This window comes from Dioscorea cayenensis, chromosome 4 (genome assembly GCF_009730915.1).
Source record: "Dioscorea cayenensis subsp. rotundata cultivar TDr96_F1 chromosome 4, TDr96_F1_v2_PseudoChromosome.rev07_lg8_w22 25.fasta, whole genome shotgun sequence".
NCBI lineage: Eukaryota > Viridiplantae > Streptophyta > Magnoliopsida > Dioscoreales > Dioscoreaceae > Dioscorea > Dioscorea cayenensis.
Genome location: NC_052474.1, coordinates 8,169,442 through 8,190,878, shown reverse-complemented (window position 1 = coordinate 8,190,878; position 21,437 = coordinate 8,169,442). Strand labels below are relative to the sequence as shown.

The 21,437-nt window shown below is 33.6% G+C and overlaps 2 protein-coding genes across 2 annotated transcripts; one reads left to right on the top strand and one right to left on the bottom strand.

The window, feature by feature from the left end:
* Positions 1 to 11,682: 11,682 nt before the first annotated feature.
* On the top strand, positions 11,683 to 16,188 carry LOC120257908 (reticulon-4-interacting protein 1, mitochondrial). Its single transcript, XM_039265207.1, has 7 exons — positions 11,683 to 12,037; positions 12,180 to 12,407; positions 13,256 to 13,329; positions 14,325 to 14,484; positions 14,969 to 15,088; positions 15,188 to 15,296; positions 15,694 to 16,188. Exons 1-7 carry the CDS (start codon positions 11,825 to 11,827, stop codon positions 15,873 to 15,875), a joined length of 1,086 nt encoding a protein of 361 aa, XP_039121141.1. The 5' UTR covers positions 11,683 to 11,824; the 3' UTR covers positions 15,876 to 16,188.
* A 969-nt stretch (positions 16,189 to 17,157) lies between these two features.
* Positions 17,158 to 20,571, bottom strand: LOC120258169 (OPA3-like protein). Its single transcript, XM_039265523.1, has 4 exons — positions 20,292 to 20,571; positions 17,876 to 18,010; positions 17,655 to 17,741; positions 17,158 to 17,566 (listed from the first exon to the last, which is right to left on the bottom strand). The coding sequence occupies exons 1-4, from the start codon at positions 20,418 to 20,420 to the stop codon at positions 17,405 to 17,407; spliced, it is 513 nt and encodes a 170-aa protein (XP_039121457.1). The 5' UTR covers positions 20,421 to 20,571; the 3' UTR covers positions 17,158 to 17,404.
* Positions 20,572 to 21,437: the final 866 nt, after the last annotated feature.

Genomic DNA, 21,437 nt, shown 5'->3' with positions numbered 1-21,437 from the left:
CAACTTTGCATTTGTTTCATTTCGGTAACCTAACTTCAATTTGCATCAAAAAGGATACTCATCTTTAATTTTGTTTCTTCGGCATGTTACTCGTGAGTAACGCGATTCAACTATCTAACGTGGCTGCTGGAAAAACATAATCAGCCAATAATGGACACCTCATCATCTTATGTATAGAGTCCAACTCAGCCAACCTTGCCACATAGATTAAGTGATGCCATGTCAGCATAGTTGGATTCTTATACGTCTTCTTCTTCCTCAACGTTACCCGAATGCGGAGAAGCTCTTGAGGCCAATAATGCTATGGGAGCACGCCAACATATATGGATCAGTGACTTCTTCCTCCTCAGCATTACCCTAATGTGGAGAAGGTCTCGAGGCTGGAGAAGCTATGGGAGCACATCAGCTAGTGTTGCCCTAATTTTATCTCACTTACAAGTTTGACAAATTGTGAATTTTTTGATGAAATTTTTCTGACTTGTATTTGCCTTTGATTTTCAAGTGATTATCCGTAAATCAATGATTTTCTTATCCGAAATGTTGATCTTTGATCCATTCATATCTCTAATGCTATTATTTAATCCATTCAGAATTCCTACTATTAAAGTATGTAATACAAAATTAGGTAAAAAATATATTTACATGAAAAAATTAATTTGGTAGAAACAAAGGTTAATATAGAGAATTGACTCTGAACATTCTATCTTTCTTTTATTGCATTTATAGAAGAAAAGATAAGAAGGGAATGAGTTGAATGAGTTGTGGTCATTAGATGACCTACATCTATTTGTGAACAAAGCAATACAATACAACCTGGAGAGAAATCAAAGTGTAAAAAAAAAAAACTTAACTACAAAAAATTTCCTTCCATTTAAGACAAAAAATTGAGTACATATAATACAGTATTGTAAACAACAAAAAATTGAGTTACATCCAGAACAGTAGACATTTACATACAAAAATGAGAGAGTAACACATTCAATACATGTCTACCTGTGCAATACACACAAAATGAACACTAAATAAGACTCCCTCAACAAAACTATAAACAACAAAAATAGTGGAAGCTTCAATGTCTTTCGTTTTGTCTTCCTTGTGTGCCACCACTAGTTGGTGAAGCCCCAACACCTGGTGGAAGCCAAGCTTTTCTTTTTTTGGTAGCATTTCCCTCCTTGAGCTTCTCATCAGGTTTTTTACCTTGTCCTGCAGTTTTCAGTACAGGCTGCCTCCAAGCTGAGCTTTTTTCAGCTCCTTGTTTGGTGGTGTAAGTGGCCCCTCTTCTAATGCCGAGTTTATTCCTCTTCACCATAGTCTCACATCCAGTAGAAAGAGTCTCATCAGGTGTGTGAAATACCTACATTATTTGGAAAATAATTGAAGGAAGTGTATGGCTGGCCCTTCTTCTAATTATCCATATAGGGAATAATTTTACCTGTTGTATTGTTTGCTCTCTGATTGTAGAAGACACATCACCAACTGACTTTCCTCATTCTTGAATACCATGTACAGTGAGAAAAGCAACCAAAAAGAAATTGTTAATTGATTTGAATGTGTAATGGGCTGAGATGACATTGTTTGGACTTGTGCACCGTGATTCTTCTTTAGGGTAAGCACAAATACCTGTATGAATGTATTGCTTGTGATGTTAACATATGCACCACAATTTGGTTGCCCTTGTTCCTCAATTCCCTATAATTTAATTAGTGCACCACATAGATTTAAAAAAAATAATTTCCAAGGTCTAATGTTATGGCAATGATCATAAACACATAAAGTTAAGATAAAGTTTTATTTTATTAGTTAAACAACCACCATACCTCTAGGTTTTGTTGCACTTGGATGTCAACCAGTGCATTAGTATTCGTTTGCCTTTCTTTGTCTTTGGGGAAAGTACTCGATGTATCACCCTCACATCATCTTTTGGTCACTGACATTTGAATTGAAATAATTTTGGTTTCCCTGTTAAAAAAAGGAAGAACGCAATGTCTAATAGAATTTAATCAATGTAATATATTTCCATAATATCATATCTCAGTACAATACCTGTTCACCCTGCATCTGTCTTTGGTCACTGACATTTGAATTGAAATAATTTTGGTTACCCTGTTAAAAAAAAGAACACAATGTCTAATAGAATTTAATCAATATAATATATTTCCATAATCTCATATCTCAGCACAATACCTGTTCACCCCTTTGGTAGTGTATTTCAACATGCAAATCACCACCTTGTTGGCTTTGTTGTGGCTCAACTGATCTTGCATTGGCCTAATTACCATGCCATAACAATAAATAAGTTTGTGAACTTCTGCATTAAAATTTAAACTAACAAACTTATAGTTATTCAGGAATAATTAAATTTAAAGTAACAAACTTACCCCTTTGCCATGGTATCTTCTGTTATGCCCTACTGCTCCACACAAGCCACATTTCATTTTCACCCCCTTCTTGGTCACCTTCCCACTTCTAAACCCAATGCTTTCTTCATCTATTTCTCTCCTCCTCAACAATGTTTTTCTTCCTCTTTTTTTGTTCACTGGCAGTGGTGGTATCATGGGCTGCTGATCACTTTTAGGCCAGGAGTCCCTGCTATGTGTGGGGTTTAAGGTGCGCCCATAGGTATCTAAATATATACTCACAGTGTAGCATTCATGAAGATACTTTTCAGGTTTCTCTTTGTTGTTATAAATTACTGTTACTGCATGACTGCACGGCACACCTGTCAATTGCCAAACCCTACACGAACAACTTTTTTCAACCATGTCAACAACAAATTGTCCATCATTTCCTGATACTTGATATTTAGCTCCCCCTGACCCAAGTTGTTTTATAAGAACTGCTTAATTCTTTATGCTGCTCTAATTTTTTTAAAATCTTGGGACAATGGGTGGTTGTGCAATTTTTCATGGCATCTCTCCTCCTTTGTATTCTACTCATTAGTTGGGTTCTAATCATCTCATTCAATGTAACTACCCCCTTTGTCCTTGCTTCAAGAATATGCCCATTAAAACACTCACAAAGGTTATTCAATAAGATGTCACATTTAAACTTATCTTGGAAATGCGCCCTACTCCAATGCTTAGGATCTATTTTTTTCATGTAGTCATATGCCCCTGGGATAGTCCTTGTAATATATTCATGGCTCTATCAAATGCAGCTGGATATGTTGTCGTAGCACAACTCCACAGTTGGTCCTTGAGTGCATTTCCCCTAAAGTGTTTTCTAAAATTGGTGTGGATGTGTCGCACACAAAACCTATGCTCAGTGTTAGGAAATAATTCATCTATAGCATTAATTAATCCCTATTATGGGCACACCATCAACACAACACACAACAAAATTAAAAATAAAAACAAGAATGAAACAGACAGTGAAACAAATAATTGTTAATGGTGTACTGTTCACATATATTAGCAAATATACATAACAAAAGTAAACATTTAAGCATGTATACACACCTTCTGTCTATCACTCATAAAAGACCTAATTGTGGGTATCTGTGATCATTAGGTCCTCTGCTAACAGCTGCAAGAACCAAACCCAATTCTCTCTATTTTCCCTATCAACCACAGACCATACAACAGGATAAATTGAATTATTAGCATCTATACCTATTGCAGTCAACAACTTTCCCCCATATAACCCTTTGAGGAAGCAACCATCTACATAGATAATCCTCCTACATCCTGCCAAAAACCCATTTCTAAAAGGTGCCAAGCAGACATACATTGCCTTAAAAACCCCCTGATTACCCCTAAATTTAATTGTTGACCCTGGTTGTGTCTTAAGAAGCTCTAGCCTGTAATCATATAGCTTGGTCATCTGTGTTTCCTCATCACCATCTATCTCCCTAATTTACAAAATAAAACATATGCAAGAAAAAATTAAAGCAATGTAGAAGTAACTAACAGTAATGAGTGATAATGCTAACTAACCCTAAACCAAGTACCTTAAGGTGATGTTTTTTGCCCTATATGCTGTCAATCTGGTTATTTCAACCTGCTGATTAGTTTTCACAGCTTGTATTATCCCTGCCAACTTCCATGATGGATCTGCCCTAAATTGCTCCATATATGTCTTAGCTATCCACTTAGCACTTGCATGTCTATTTTTGTGTTCTTTTCCACACTCATGCTTTAGCACACTTGACTTTATCTGTACAGTAGCTCCATCTCTTACCATTGGAGATACCCACAAGTAGAAAGGACAACTTTTGCTACAGTAAGCCTTGCATCTAGTCTTAGTGTTTGGTCTGAAATTCATTACATACCTGCTCTTAACTTCATAATTTTTTACTGCCTCCTTGAACGGTTTAAAATCTCTAAACTTCATCCCAATTTTAAAATGTGGATTCCTCATGTCAATGGCTTCATTGAATTCTGCATATTTTGGCCTGGCAGGAAGCATTCCCTCTGAATCTGTTGATGAGCATGAGTGTAGCTCATTAAAACCTGCACAGTCAGGCTGATCAGTATCCTTACCTAATCCTAGTTGTTATGCATCTGCATTTGGTATGGTTGCAGGGGTTGTTCTATTTTTTATAGCTTTTTCATCACTTTCATCATCAAAATTGTAATCTGAGTCATGTAAGTCAATTTCTTCATCAACATTTGATCCTCTAACTTTATCATCTATCAAATTCTGCTCTAAGTCTTATTCCTCAGGGTCATCTTCTTCCTCTTCAGCATCATCATCTTCATTAACACTAATAGCATTCAAACTCCCACTAGGAATCCATCCTTTATCCTTTACATCTATGCATACACAAACCTCTCTATTGGAATCTACAGCCATGGCCATTCTAAGTGCATCTAAGTTTGTTATAACCTCTCTATAGAACCCATGTTGACTACTAGCATCCAACCACCATATGGTGCACCTATCCACATCTATTTCAAACTCCTTAGCCATACTCAATAGTTCAATCCTTGATATTTGGTCTGCACACACAAAATCTACATAACCTGCTAGCTTGTCTACCACATTGACCTTGTGGTGCATACGAATTGTGAATAAGTCTGCATTTGGTACTGAAATTGAATCCAAGAAAGAGGGCTTAAGTTCTTGCCCTCTGCATGACATCATATAAGCTTTAATCTAAATGCTAGGGTCTATCATCCTAATTAGAAAATCCTTACCAATAAGTGGTTTACATCATCCATTCAACAAGAAGGAACCCAAAAACAAACACATTATCCAAAAATTAAACTATAACTAGAATTAAAAAAATAAATTAAGTGTCATCTTCATATGAAAAAGATAAAAAAATAATAATAAAATCAAATGGACTACATTATTTTTCCACCAAGTATATGTTGAATATATTGGGAATCACCGCAATCCATTCGGTGGCCGATCGGTTTGGGGACAGGGTTTAGGGCTCAAAAGCGCTCATTACCCCGTAGCCCACGTTGCTCTTAAGCCACAAATGGGAGGGGGTGATTCCCAACACATTCGAGGAGTACATTAAAGCAATAAAGAAGAAATATTAAACAACTTATGAGCAATTACTGTAAAAAAAATACTAAAACAAAAATAAATACATCCACAACAAGGGTAAGAATTAAATGAACAACACATAAATGCATAATCAACAAAGGTGAGAATAAATCAACAACAAACCACAAAACTAATTATATCACAAATTAGAGAAACAAACAAAGTGGACAATTTCCATCACGAAAAACATAGTCATCCACACAAACTAACAAAAAAAGCCATTTCAAGAAAGCATCAAGGACTACATAAATGAATAATCAACAAAGGCTATGCATAAATCTACAATTATAAAAAAACACTCCAATTACACATTAGGCAATTATAAAAAAATAAATTAAATGCCATCTTCATATGAAAAAAAAAAAAAAAAAATCAAATGGACTACATTATTTTTTCCGTCAAGTATATGTTGAATATATTGGGAATCACCGCAATCCATTCGGTGGCCGATCGGTTTGGGGACATGGTTTAGGGGCTCAAAAAGCCTCATTACCCCGTGAGTCCCACGTTGCTCTTAAGCCACAAATGGGAGGGGGTGATTCCCAACACATTCGAGGAGTACATTAAAGCAATAAAGAAGAAATATTAAACCACTTATGAGCAATTACTGTAAAAAAAATACTAAAACAAAAATAAATACATCCACAACAAGGGTAAGAATTAAATGAACAACACATAAATGCATAATCAACAAAGGTGAGAATAAATCAACAACAAACCACAAAACTAATTATATCACAAATTGGAGAAACAAACAAAGTGGACAATTTCCATCACGAAAACATAGTCATCCACACAAACTAACAAAAAGCCATTTCAAGAAAGCATCAAGGACTACATAAATGAATAATCAACAAAGGCTATGCATAAATCTACAATTATAAAAACACTCCAATTACACATTAGGCAATTATAAAAATAAATTAAATGCCATCTTCATATGAAAAATATATAAAAAAAAAAATCAAATGGACTACATTATTTTTTCCGCCAAGTATATGTTGAATATATTGGGAATCACCGCAATCCATTCGGTGGCCGATCGGTTTGGGGACAGGGTTTAGGGCTCAAAAGCCTCATTACCCCGTAGCCCACGTTGCTCTTAAGCCACAAATGGGAGGGGGTGATTCCCAACACATTCGAGGAGTACATTAAAGCAATAAAGAAGAAATATTAAACCACTTATGAGCAATTACTGTAAAAAAAATACTAAAACAAAAATAAATACATCCACAACAAGGGTAAGAATTAAATGAACAACACATAAATGCATAATCAACAAAGGTGAGAATAAATCAACAACAAACCACAAAACTAATTATATCACAAATTAGAGAAACAAACAAAGTGGACAATTTCCATCACGAAAACATAGTCATCCACACAAACTAACAAAAAGCCATTTCAAGAAAGCATCAAGGACTACATAAATGAATAATCAACAAAGGCTATGCATAAATCTACAATTATAAAAACACTCCAATTACACATTAGGCAATTATAAAAATAAATTAAATGCCATCTTCATATGAAAAATATATAAAAAAAAAAATCAAATGGACTACATTATTTTTTCCGCCAAGTATATGTTGAATATATTGGGAATCACCGCAATCCATTCGGTGGCCGATCGGGTTTGGGGGACGTGGTTTAGGGGCTCAAAAGCCTCATTACCCCGTGAGTCCCACGTTGCTCTTAAGCCACAAATGGGAGGGGTGATTCCCAACACATTCGAGGAGTACATTAAACCAATAAAGAAGAAATATTAAACCACTTATGAGCAATTCATCGAAAAAAAATACTAAAACAAAAATAAATACATCCACAACAAGGGTAAGAATTAAATGAACAACACATAAATGCATAATCAACAAAGGTGAGAATAAATCAACAACAAACCACAAAACTAATTATATCACAAATTAGAGAAACAAACAAAGTGGACAATTTCCATCACGAAAACATAGTCATCCACACAAACTAACAAAAAGCCATTTCAAGAAAGCATCAAGGACTACATAAATGAATAATCAACAAAGGCTATGCATAAATCTACAATTATAAAAACACTCCAATTACACATTAGGCAATTATAAAAATAAATTAAATGCCATCTTCATATGAAAAATATATAAAAAAAAAAAATCAAATGGACTACATTATTTTTTCCGCCAAGTATATGTTGAATATATTGGGAATCACCGCAATCCATTCGGTGGCCGATCGGTTTGGGGGATGTGGGTTTAGGGGCTCAAAAGCCTCATTACCCCGTAGTCCCACGTTGCTCTTAAGCCACAAATGGGAGGGGTGATTCCCAACACATCTCGAGGAGTACATTAAAAGCAATAAAGAAGAAATATTAAACCACTTATGAGCAATTCATCGTAAAAAAATACTAAAAACAAAAAATAAATACATCCACAACAAGGGTAAGAATTAAATGAACAACACATAAATGCATAATCAACAAAGGTGAGAATAAATCAACAACAAAACCACAAAAACTAATTATATCACAAATTGGAGAAACAAACAAAGTGGACAATTTCCATCACGAAAAACATAGTCATCCACACAAACTAACAAAAAAAGCCATTTCAAGAAAGCATCAAGGACTACATAAATGAATAATCAACAAAGGCTATGCATAAATCTACAATTATAAAAAAACACTCCAATTACACATTAGGCAATTATAAAAAAATAAATTAAATGCCATCTTCATATGAAAAAAATATATAAAAAAATCAAATGGACTACATTATTTTTTCCGCCAAGTATATGTTGAATATATTGGGAATCACCGCAATCCATTCGGTGGCCGATCGGTTTGGGGACGGGGTTTAGGGGCTCAAAAAGCCTCATTACCCCGTAGCTCACGTTGCTCTTAAGCCACAAATGGGAGGGGTGATTCCCAACACATTCGAGGAGTACATTAAAGCAATAAAGAAGAAATATTAAACCACTTATGAGCAATTATCGTAAAAAAATACTAAAACAAAAAAATAAATACATCCACAACAAGGGTAAGAATTAAAATGAACAACACATAAATGCATAATCAACAAAGGTGAGAATAAATCAACAACAAAACCACAAAAACTAATTATATCACAAATTAGAGAAACAAACAAAGTGGACAATTTCCATCACGAAAACATAGTCATCCACACAAACTAACAAAAAGCCATTTCAAGAAAGCATCAAGGACTACATAAATGAATAATCAACAAAGGCTATGCATAAATCTACAATTATAAAAAAACACTCCAATTACACATTAGGCAATTATAAAAAAATAAATTAAATGCCATCTTCATATGAAAAAAATATATAAAAAAATCAAATGGACTACATTATTTTTTCCGCCAAGTATATGTTGAATATATTGGGAATCACCGCAATCCATTCGGTGGCCGATCGGTTTGGGGACAGGGGTTTAGGGGCTCAAAAAGCCTCATTACCCCGTAGTCCCACGTTGCTCTTAAGCCACAAATGGGAGGGGTGATTCCCAACACATTCGAGGAGTACATTAAAGCAATAAAGAAGAAATATTAAACCACTTATGAGCAATTCATCGTAAAAATACTAAAAACAAAAAAATAAATACATCCACAACAAGGGTAAGAATTAAATGAACAACACATAAATGCATAATCAACAAAGGTGAGAATAAATCAACAACAAACCACAAAACTAATTATATCACAAATTAGAGAAACAAACAAAGTGGACAATTTCCATCATGAAAACATAGTCATCCACACAAACTAACAAAAAACCATTTCAAGAAAGCATCAAGGACTACATAAATGAATAATCAACAAAGGCTATGCATAAATCTACAATTATAAAAAAACACTCCAATTACACATTAGGCAATTATAAAAAAATAAATTAAATGCCATCTTCATATGAAAAAAATATATAAAAATCAAATGGACTACATTATTTTTTCCGTCAAGTATATGTTGAATATATTGGGAATCACCGCAATCCATTCGGTGGCCGATCGGTTTGGGGACATGGTTTAGGGCTCAAAAGCCTCATTACCCCGTAGCCCACGTTGCTCTTAAGCCACAAATGGGAGGGGTGATTCCCAACACATTCGAGGAGTACATTAAAGCAATAAAGAAGAAATATTAAACCACTTATGAGCAATTACTGTAAAAAAAAATACTAAAACAAAAATAAATACATCCACAACAAGGGTAAGAATTAAATGAACAACACATAAATGCATAATCAACAAAGGTGAGAATAAATCAACAACAAACCACAAAACTAAATATATCACAAATTGGAGAAATAAACAAAGTGGACAATTTCCATCACGAAAACATAGTCATTCACACAAACTAACAAAAAGCCATTTCAATGAAGCTATTCCTACAAAGCATCAAAGTTACATTGGAGGAAAAAAGGTGATATTAAAAATGGTAGACAAATTGAAAAAAAGGGATTTGTTTGCATCCCAAAGAATAAACTACAAATCATACCAAACTTCAATTAGAAAGAATCTAAACTTTCTTTATACCACCATACATTGCAGAACCAAAAAATATATAGCTTCCCTTTTCTTTCCTTTGTGATAAGAAAATAAAAAAGTCTTAGAATTAAAAATAAAAATAAAAATAAAAAGTGAAATGATTGTAAATCATGCACCCAGAACTCAAGATCATCATCTCTATTCTCATGGAATTCTCATTTAAAAGAAATAATTAAAAAAATTTGCAAAGCAACCATCATAAAAATTAAAAATAAAAAAAAATAAAAAATAAAAAAAATTCTTTTTCACATAGTGATAGCCTACAAGAAGGAAGGGAGTAGAAAAAACCACTCTCACCCACAAGTTCAAACCAGATCTTAAAACAAACACACACAAAAAAGAGAGAAGAACTCACAATATTCCGGGACTTCTCCTCCCTGTGGTTTAACCTCCCAGTTGATTGACATTGAGCACCGATCTCAAGCGATTTCACCAGATCCTTTGCCTTGCTCACTGTAAAAACTAAGACAGAATGACCATTACTTTCAAATAGGAAGAAAAAGTTGAAGAAGACGAGGATGAGGGAAGAAATAAAAGAGTTCCGGATCAGCCACCGACGGAAACCCTAAATCTCAGTGAAGAAAAAGAGTTCCGGATCCGGTTTGAGGACGATCCGGATCTCGACCGTCCGATCATTGCCTTACCAAGAGCCAAAGGGACGGGGGAAGCTTTCAAATGGGAAGAAAAAGTTGGAGAAGAAAAGGATGAGAGAAGAAAGATCGTTGCCTTACCAAGCACCGACGGGAAAAGAGAAGAAGAGAAGAGGAATTTGAGGAATTAGAGTTCCGAAATGAGGGTTTGTGAAAGGGGAAAGGAGAAAAACCTAATTATAATAATACGTTGATGTGGCGTCACTTAATCTATGTGGCAAAGTCGGCTGAGTTAGACTCTATACATAAGATGATGAGGTGTCCAATATTGGCTGACTGTGTTTTTCCAGCAACCTCGTCAGATAGATGAATCAGGTTACTCGCGGGTGACCTGCCTAAGAAACAAAATTAAAGATGAGTAACCTTTTTGATACAAGTTGAAGTTAGGTTACCGAAATGAAACAAATGCAAAGTTGAGTGACCTCTGAAAAAAATTACTCCCATGTATATACTCCCTCTGAACTTTTTTTAGTAGTCCCATTCTAAAAAGCTTTCTTTGGCCATTTTTATATATCTATCTAGAAAATATATAAAATGTTAAATAATTTTTAAAAATAATTTTTTTTATTTAATATATTTTTACAACTTTTAATAAATCATGTGTCAACTACAAATTTTTAAAGATTAAACTCAATCATATTTTCAAATTGAAATTTTATTTGAAAAAATTGTAAATTGAAAAAACATGAAGGAAGATATATTTTTTTGGAAATCATAGAATAAAAGAAGCATAATTATAATTAAAGTAGAGAGAGAAATTAAGGAATTTTAATAGAATTTTAAGTATAGATAATCTAAATTATATACGTCAATTTGGAAAACCAAGAATTAAAAAAAACAACCTAATTTTTTTTTAAAAAAAGTGCGCTTAAATCATTTATCCTCAAAATTTAATCTATATAACAGTGAAAACAAGTTACTATTAAACAATTTTAAAAATTACAGCAAAAAAAAAAAAGGGAGGGTTGAGTTGTGAAAGTGCAAAGATCACTGGAAATGGCGGCGCGTGGCCGAGAAAGGAACACATCATCCTCGGCACGTGATACGTTTTCGTCCCTTTGCCTTCATCGTCGTCGAGGGTTTAAACCCTCACCGAGCTCTGTCGAAGAGATCGATACCAAGCGCGATGTGGTGGCTCGCTGCTGCTCGCCGGACGTCAGCGCTCCGGCCGGGACTGAGATCCTTGTCTTCCTCCACGACGTGCCGCACCGTTGTGCTGCCGCGTTTCGGCGGGCCGGAGGTCCTTGAGGTTCGCCACGCCGTCGCCGTCCCCGATCTCAAACCTCGGCAGGTTCTCGTCCGTGCCCGCGCGGTTTCCATCAATCCTCTGGATCTTCGAGTGAGCAGCCTGCCTCCCTCCTTGAGATTTTTTATCAAGTTTTTTTCTTGTTGATTTCTTAGAAATGAATGCATTCTGTAAAGAAAAAGCAGCTAATTTTGGCAATGATTGATGGATCATCTCGTGCATTGCTAATTTTCAGATGCGATCTGGGTATGGTCGTTCTATATTTGAGCCGCTTCTGCCCTTGATTCTTGGGCGTGATGTTAGTGGTGAGGTTGCAGCTGTTGGAGCTTCAGTTTCATCGCTGAGTGTTGGACAGGAAGTCTTCGGCGCGCTTCATCCCACTGCAGTGAGAGGCACTTACTCTGATTATGCCATTCTTGCAGAAGATGAGCTAACTTTGAAACCATCTTCAGTGACTCATGTGGTTGGTTTACTTGCAAATTGATTTTTAATTGCAAGAATATCTTTTTTTTTCTATATTGTGTTCATTGTTGATACAGTGTTGTGCTCTGTGTTTCCTTTATCATCCTCAAATGCTGTTACTTCTATGTATTCAGGAATGGCCATATCTATGAGGACTGCTGTCAATAAAATCTTTAGCAAATGTATTTGTTGCTAAATTTTTTTTGTTTTCATTAAGTAAGTTTTCTTGGGAGCAGAAATTCTATTGTTGGACCTTTTTCAAAGTGATTCTCTCCTTATGTATAGGGGTGGACATGGGCCGGGCGACCCATGGGGCTGGCTGAACCCAGCCCAAAAAAATCGAGTGCAGGGTTTAGAAAAGTTAGCTAGGGTTGATCTCAAATGTTTTACTGATTAATTTCACTGGGTTTGGGTCGGATGAATTTTTGACCTGACCCGACCCACTCGACCCGAATAAATAAATAATATATATCATATATTATTTATAATATATATAATTATATATATATATATATAATTATATATATTATAAATATATATATAATAGTAATAGGCTTGAAAAGAGTAAATATTTATAATACTTGTGTTGTATTTTTTTTTTAAATGTTTGAAAAAATTTTAGGGGTTGTAGTAGTAGTTTTATTTAGTTATTTCAATTATTTCATAAAAAAATTATTTATTTTTTTGGGTTGGGCTAAATCTGGGCCCTAGGCTAATGATCAAATGGGTCGGGGTTTGGATCAAAAGCAATTTAGTCGAACATGCTACAGTCACCGAATATATGGGTTACGTATTTGAGTCTGGCAAACTCGACCCGGACTCGGCCCATGTCCACCCCTACTTATGTAGGAGGCAAGTGCCATTCCTTTTGCTGCTCTTACTGCATGGCGTGCTTTGATGAGTACAGCTAGAATTGATAATGGGTAAGTATAATGCTAATTATCACTCGGCTATAGTTTTATTCATGTTCAGTACCATCAAGACACTTGTCATTTATGTGCTTCTTTCCTGTTGTAAGCTGAATACTAAATAGATGAAAGACTTTGTACTGGTAGTATTCTCGAAAGTTTATCTGTCAATAGAGATTGTGAAGCTACTTAAGCTTATGCACTCTACACTCTCCTTGCACTGTTATTCTCGTGTTCTTCTGTGATATCTCTCATATCTGCTCACTATGGAGTATCTATTTGGAATTATTATGTCCTGAAGGAAAGTAATAAAAAAAGGGACAAATAATAAAAACAACAATTTTTGAAATGTAGTGAGCAAGTTTTTCTGCACCTTGTTGACTTGTTCATTATGTAGTGAAGTAGTTAGTTACTGAAGTTTTGGTTATGTGTGTCACTTGTTTCACAATAGAATAATACTCGGGTTGGCTAATGATTTGATCCTACACTTGTGCGATGTGAAGGCATACTGTTTGTTATATTATCTTGCATCCAGTCAAACTACATATTGAAAACTGAGATGGCTGACTGATTCCCGATCCATATCAAATACAGTTCTAAAGTAGTGGATTATAAATTTATGAAATCAGTATTGTACAGGGAAATGAAATGGTCTTGGTAATGCATCAAAGTTTCTGTCTTCTTTTCCATCTGTAAATTTTGTAAGAAACAATAAATTAGAAAAAAGTTATCAGAATCATCATGTTTCTCCTTTCTTTCTAAGCAAAAGCATTCTCAAATATGATTTAGTTTTTTATCCTAGCTGTGTAAGCTCCATTTTGACATCTTTGAAGTGATTATAATCCATTTCAACTAATAAACCTGCACAATCAATAAATTAAAATGGTACTTATAGTGGTTATTTGTGATGAATGCTGGCCTTTAAAAAGTGAGCATTCATATATCTTATTAAACTTCTATGCATTTCATCAATATTTTGAATGGTAATGGTATCTATTTCATCTCTCTAGACAGAGAATACTAGTGATCGGTGGAGGTGGAGCAGTTGGACTAGCTGCAATTCAGCTTGCAGCAGCTGCTGGTTGCAGTGTATCAACTACTTGTGGAAGCCAGAGTATTGAGCGTGTTTTGGCTGTTGGTGCTGAGCAGGCTATTGATTATACGACAGAGGTAGTGGAACCTGGAGTTCTGATCTTTCCTGTTCCTTTGAAACTCCTACCAAAGACATTCCTACCACTTTAATTTGTGTTGTAAAATCTTTTATACAACAAAATATTTTCTCCGTCATCCATTGATTATAATTCTTTCCTGTCTTTTCATCAAATCTGTCTTGCTGCAGACATACTAGTGTCAAGTTAAAAAAAATAAATATCTTACTTATCAGGCTTGTAAACATGGGAAGGTAGAGTAAATAACCACAGAAGTTGAAATGATATTGTGAAAGATTCAAGGCTGGCATGTTGCAGTTTCTTTTGTTGCAATTTGAACATTTAGTTTTGAACCAAAACCCAAGGCATCCTCTTTCAATTGTTTTGACCTGAATCATTGTTTTTCATTTATGCACCAGCATATATTTGAATTAATACATTTGCGAACTTTCATAGAATCTTCAACTTTATTTATCATGCAAGCAATTGTGTTATTTGGGTCCCAGGATATTGAACTAGCTATCAAAGGGGAGTTCAATGCTGTTCTAGATACGATTGGGATTCAAGAAACAGAAAGAGTTGGAATTAACCTTTTGAAGAAAGGTGGGCACTACATGACACTGCAGGTAACCTATCTAACCTTCCAGAAATACAATCAGCTGGATTTGTTTTCTCCTTTTTCTTTGTCACATTGTGACAAATCAGAACTGGTATAATTATTGCAGGGAGAGACTGCAGCTCTAGCTGATAGATATGGATTGGGTCTTGGTATTCCTGCAGCCACTGCCATCTTGTTTAAGAAGCAAATTCAGTATCGATATTCTCATGGAATAGGTATGGAAACTCATTTTTAATGCCAAAAAATGTGGTTTCCCCTTTCTAGTCTTATAATTGACTTGTAAGAAGCAAAAATGCTCAAGAACTCATTGCAGGCAGATTAGTCATTAAGATGCAAACAAAAAGATTTTGGTTCTACTTTGTCATTCATTTTACTCTATTCAATCCATTTAGACATTTCTAATATCTTTCTTGATCAGCTTATTGGTAATTGGATACATTTCTAAGTACGGATAATTTTTATCACCCATTTTAGATCTGATTCTTTGAGTTTTGAACTTCTCTAATGTTTAGAAGGATCCAAGCTCTGTATTTTCCAGCTAATTCCTCTAAATGCTGCTCTGACATAAGAATTTTTTTTTTCTTCTCATCGATGTTTTATTCCTTAACTCAGAGTATTCGTGGACGTACATGAGGGCTGACGCGGAAGGCTTGGACGAGATCCGAAGACTGTCTGAAGCTGGAAAACTGAAGATACCAGTAGAAAAGACATTTCCAATCACACAAATAAAAGAAGCTCATGAGGTAAAAGAAAAAAGGATAGTCCCAGGTAAGGTTGTGTTAGAGATTGACTGAAATTAAATTTTCATCTCCAGGTAGAACAGTTCAAATCAATAATTCCTGCAAATGTATATATTTCCCTTTATTTATTTTTTTTATTTTTATTATTTTTTTCTTTTATACTTTTCTCTACATATCTTCCAGCCATTACTCTAGTGGCCATCTGCAGTTTGGATATGCGGGGCCTCTATAATACAACCAAGGCTGTAGAGTGATCTGGGTGTCTTTTATTGATGGACAAAACAACATGATCATGTTTGTTTTGTTGTTTGGAAAATGTGAGACAATAGAATAATAGCTGTTACACAAAAATTCTTTTCATCTTTTTCTGAAAAGTTGTTTTTTTGTTAATATAATTTACTCATTTGCTTTATGTATATGATAATGCAAAAATTATATTATATTTATGTATTTATTGTTTATAGAATTAGAATTTTACAACGATGAAAAACATTTTTAAAAATTAATATCTGTTTTTTTTTATATTAGTAAGTTATTTTAATCAAAACCATTTAATTTATTAAATGGTATGTTTATACCAAGTTTTTAAGATTTTGAAGCTGAAAAACCTAAATTCGTATCATGGTTTTTTTACTCTCCCTTGCACCTTTTGTTCAATTCACCGGGAGATGGTAGGTGTGTTCATCATGTTATATATATATATATATATATATCTTTTACTTTGATCAACTTCAATTTATAATTTATAATTTATAATTTATAATTTATAATTATCATATATATTTCATTAATCTTTTACTGATTTAAGAGAGCAATCCAGGGATGGTATAATTATGACCCTTGAATTGGATCAACTATGATAAAACTAGATCCAATGGGCACTCTTATTTTATGAATCAAAAAGTTCACATGAGGATCATAGAGAATGTTATAGAGGAGTATATCGTAAAATATAAAGGTTTTTGGATCTCAGTAAGAATAGTGAAATGCAGTGTACTGTAAATAAGAAATTCAAACTGAGATCAATAAATTACAGCATATCTTGCATTCCATTAATTTTAAAATAATATACAATAAGTTGGGGTTATATATATATATATATATATATATATATTAAAAAGTGTTTGCACAGATGAAAACATTTTCTTAAATATGCTTACATGAACAATTTTGAACGATTTTGATTTTTGTAAGACACTATCCACTATTTACATATTTACAAATTCATGCATCATGCATGGGCAAAAATTATCTAATAGATCTAGGGAAACCCATGCATTACAAAATTATAAAGATTTGCAGGAATATACAAGTACAAATAAACAAAGAAGGGACCTGTAAACAAAGTAGGATAAGCTGCTCATTGAAGCAACATTTACAGATCTATTAGGCAACATGGTAAGTTGATTATAAACATAATCAAACCTCCATTGCAAACAATCACCTTATTCAAAAATGAATGTAATCAAGTAAGAAATAGCACAAGTTGAGTGAAGAACACCCAAAATGCAAATAATCAATAATGTAGTACCAATGCTGACTTTGTTACAGGACCCCACATTTCTTCGAAGAAGAATCCATCGTCAGGCAGCTGCTACTGGTTTGCTGCTTTCCGAAACCATTCCTTGCTTTAAGTTTAAAATTCCCGTCAATCCTCGCCCCCGGGCGAGAGACTCTACCTCATTTATTTTCCGCTTAAGATCTTCGACTTCTCTTGCTAAATCTGCGTCTTTATCTTTTAATGCCTACAGAAAGATAAGAGGGCCAAAATAGAATTAGGATCAATAATTTGAAAGAGAGACTGATATCAAACAAATTAAAATGAGTGTGTACCTGGAGTTCCTGCTTCCTTGCTTCTTCCTTTCTGGATTCAGATCTTGCACTTCTTTGTACCTCAAAAATTAGAACACCGCCAGCAACCTTAAAATAGCAATTAGAGACTCACATTTATCAGCAATGATATATGCTTAGACCTTTTTGAGCATTGCCATTGAAAGAGTGTCTCTGATGGGAGATAGCAAAGATGATGTAAAGTTTTAAGAGTGAAAAACAACCAGAAAAACAAAGACGTCTCCGAGAAGATCTGCTGCAGCTTGAACAGCTTTCTCTTCATCCAGAGGACGGATCTTAACATTTGTTGCATGGCTGTAAAGACGTCTTTGCAGGGACGTTGAGAAACGATGATTAATCTGATCACAGAATCATGAATGATCAGTTTATTTTCATTGTAAGGATAACATACAAAGCCTTGTGTCATTGATTCAGTTTCATATAAGAACAAAGTGTGAAATCCTAGATTTTTAGTTAATGAATCCAAAAGCAGCATATCGGGATATCTTCAAAGTATTACTTAAGAAATTGAATCCAATGGATGAAACTTTGAAAAAAAAATTAAAATAAACAGAACCATGAAAAAGGGGATAAAAAGATACACATGATTATATGGTAGAATCAGTGTAAATTTGAATATTGAGAAACATTAAAGAGCATTGGAAAATTAATAAGAATATCAAATAAAGATATAGAGGTTATTTTGAGAAACCCCTCAATATGGTGTAAGTTTTACAAGAGAAGACTCATAGTTTATATTGCAGGGAAGAAAAATAGATCCATATGAAGAATTTATAATGCAAGAGTCAGGAGGTTACAAGGGAGTCAAGAATGAGAAAAGGTATTTCCCTTGCAATTAGCATTTAAGGCCTGTTTGGTTCATTTAAACTTTGAAACGAATCCCAGAAATCCTTAGATAGCATGCTACATTCCAAGGTTTGGTTAAGACCAAATGGTAAAATGGGTGGGAAAGATAAGTCCATGGGTGTTGAATTAATTATCATAAAGTATGGTAATCTAATTCCATCTATACAAATGAAAAATTTAGAATTCGTATTACTTGAGAATTTTTACACAAAGATACCTCCAAACTTACCCTTACATAATTGATAAAATATTAATAGGGATTAGGTTTCTCTTTTTACCTCCCACAGCTATCCAATTGAGCAGTATCAATCAAAAGTGAATAATTAATTGAAATATTTATGATTTATTTAATTATTCTAACATTTATTTTTATTTTATTATATTACTCAAGAATCCTTAGTTTTAGTTATATTATTCTAATTGCCATAAATAAAAACTCTGTCCCAATTTTTGAAATTCTAATTTTGTTTAATTATAATAAAATATTGTCATAATTAATCAAATTTTATGATTTATTCTAATTGATATTTGACTAATTATATTATTTAATTCTATCACTAATTATTATAAAGGAATTCACAGGTATCCACCTATTCATAAATTTCCCTATTATGATTATTATGCAAGTTAGACCAAATTAAGAAAGAAATCTAATGAGAAGAAGATTAGAGGTATTCAAATTGATTAATATAAAAATTTTTAAGTAAAAAATATAATAAATTCATGTATATTTTGATAATTTAATCTTTTACATATACATGTCCCTAAAAACATCTTAATGAAGCAAACATATGAATATTACATTCCTAGCAATTTTTACAAGGTAACCAATTATATTATTGTTAAGATTTTTCCTAAAGTGATTCCTATGTTTTACTTTCTTGTAAATGTTATCTTGAAATAGCATCATATATTATATGAACCAAATAACCCCTTAGTGACATTTTCATGAAGTTGGTACAATTCACTTGATTGATGTCCTTAATGAAATCCTAGAAAAACCAGTCAAGGTAACACAAAAAAGATATGCTGAATAATTATTGTGGAACAGAACTCATTAATAATGTTAATAGAAGTCTATGAGGGAGTGATTATTATTAAGGTTCAAGTTAAGGTAGGCAATACTACAGCAATTGGGTTACAGTAGCAACATATCATTTTCATTGATTTTATCATCCTAGTTAATTTACTTCTATCATAGATGAGACAAACTTCTATAAAGGATAACAACCCATGTTTGGAGTCTCTTATCAAGCAACAAAGAAAGAAGAAGAAGAAACTACATCTCCATGTAATCCATTGCAAAACAACATCTCAGCTCTAAACAAATTCTGCAGTTATAAACTACAATATACATTTCTTACAGTCACATAAAAGTTCAATCAATTATGAAGCAGAATAGAGAGAGGAAAAAAAAAACCACTGTTGAATTCAATTTGAGGCCAAATTTCTATAAAGGATAACAGAAAAGTCAAAATCAAAACATAATTGCAAACACTCCTACAAGCCTAATTTCTAGGAATTTCAATTGATATCAAAACAAAATTCAGAAGGAAAACACATGCCTTTCATAGAATGGAAAATGCATATAAAAAATAATAAAAAAAAAATACAATCAAAATCAAACGAATTGCACTTTAATTAACTCCCTTATAAAAGTTAAATCACATTCACTCATGCAAAATGAACACAATTTCTAAAGAGAAATAACAAGAAGATCAAAATTTATATCTCAATTCCCATCAATAAGAAAAACAAGAATAGAACGGAGACCTGAGCGATGTTAATGATGAAAAGGCGAAACTTAGGGTAATTGCCGGCTTCCTTCTTGAGCCTGTTAGCTATGGGCTTTGACAACGTCTTCACCGCTAAAGTTCCAAGCTTCACCAATGGCAGCACCATGATCCACTCCCTCTCTCTCTCTCAACCCTTCTTCATCTTCTCTTCAATGAACCAAAGCATTCGTGCTGGATCGGACGCAGCACAGAGAAAAAGAGATGGACTTTCTTGTTAATGGCGGTCAAACCCAAACCCTAACCAGTATTTATGAAATCTTTTAAGTTTTTAAGACCAACATTTCTTTAAAAAGCCAAGGTATATATATATATATTTGTTGAAATTCAAATTTTACAACTATCATTTTACTTATATTTTCCTCCTCCTTTGCCCATTTTTACCTCATGTCTAGACTCTAGGGTTCACATGTGCTTGTATTTTTAGTGAACGTGAATTAACCATGTGTTTGGGAAGGTACATGGGTTTTCTAAATATAATATATATATATATATATATATATATATATATATATATATATATCATTATTTATTAAATATTTAATATTCATCCGCGCATAAAAGATCTGGTGATAATAAATTGAAACTCCACTAAATAACTAATAAATATTTGAGATTATGTAAATTTATTGGAGCCATGTGTTTGAGAATGTACATGGACTTTCTAAATATAATATGCATTATCAAATATTATTTGCAATATACTATTTAAAATAAAAAATAATAAGAGAGAACAAATGAGAGGAGAGAGAACATGTGTGTTTAGAATACAAAACAACTCAGAGAAAATAAATCAGAGGAGGTGAAGGACGTTAAGTGCTACTCTAACATCCCATAAATAAAACTATGCCTTTTTATATATGAAAAAAATATTATTTTTACCACGTAAAATAATGTCAGAGAAATTAATTTATCCACTTCTTCATATATATATATATATATATATTAAAAGGCATACCAACCAAAATATAGTCCCACATCTTTAGTCATGTGCTCCGACGTGTTTGGGCTTACTAAAAATTGGACAAATACCCACCACCAAGTAGGGTTTTTGAGGTGCGGACCCAACCGTGTTACAATCTTTTTATGTTTATTTTTAAAATAAGTTGGTCATGCAGCGCCCAAT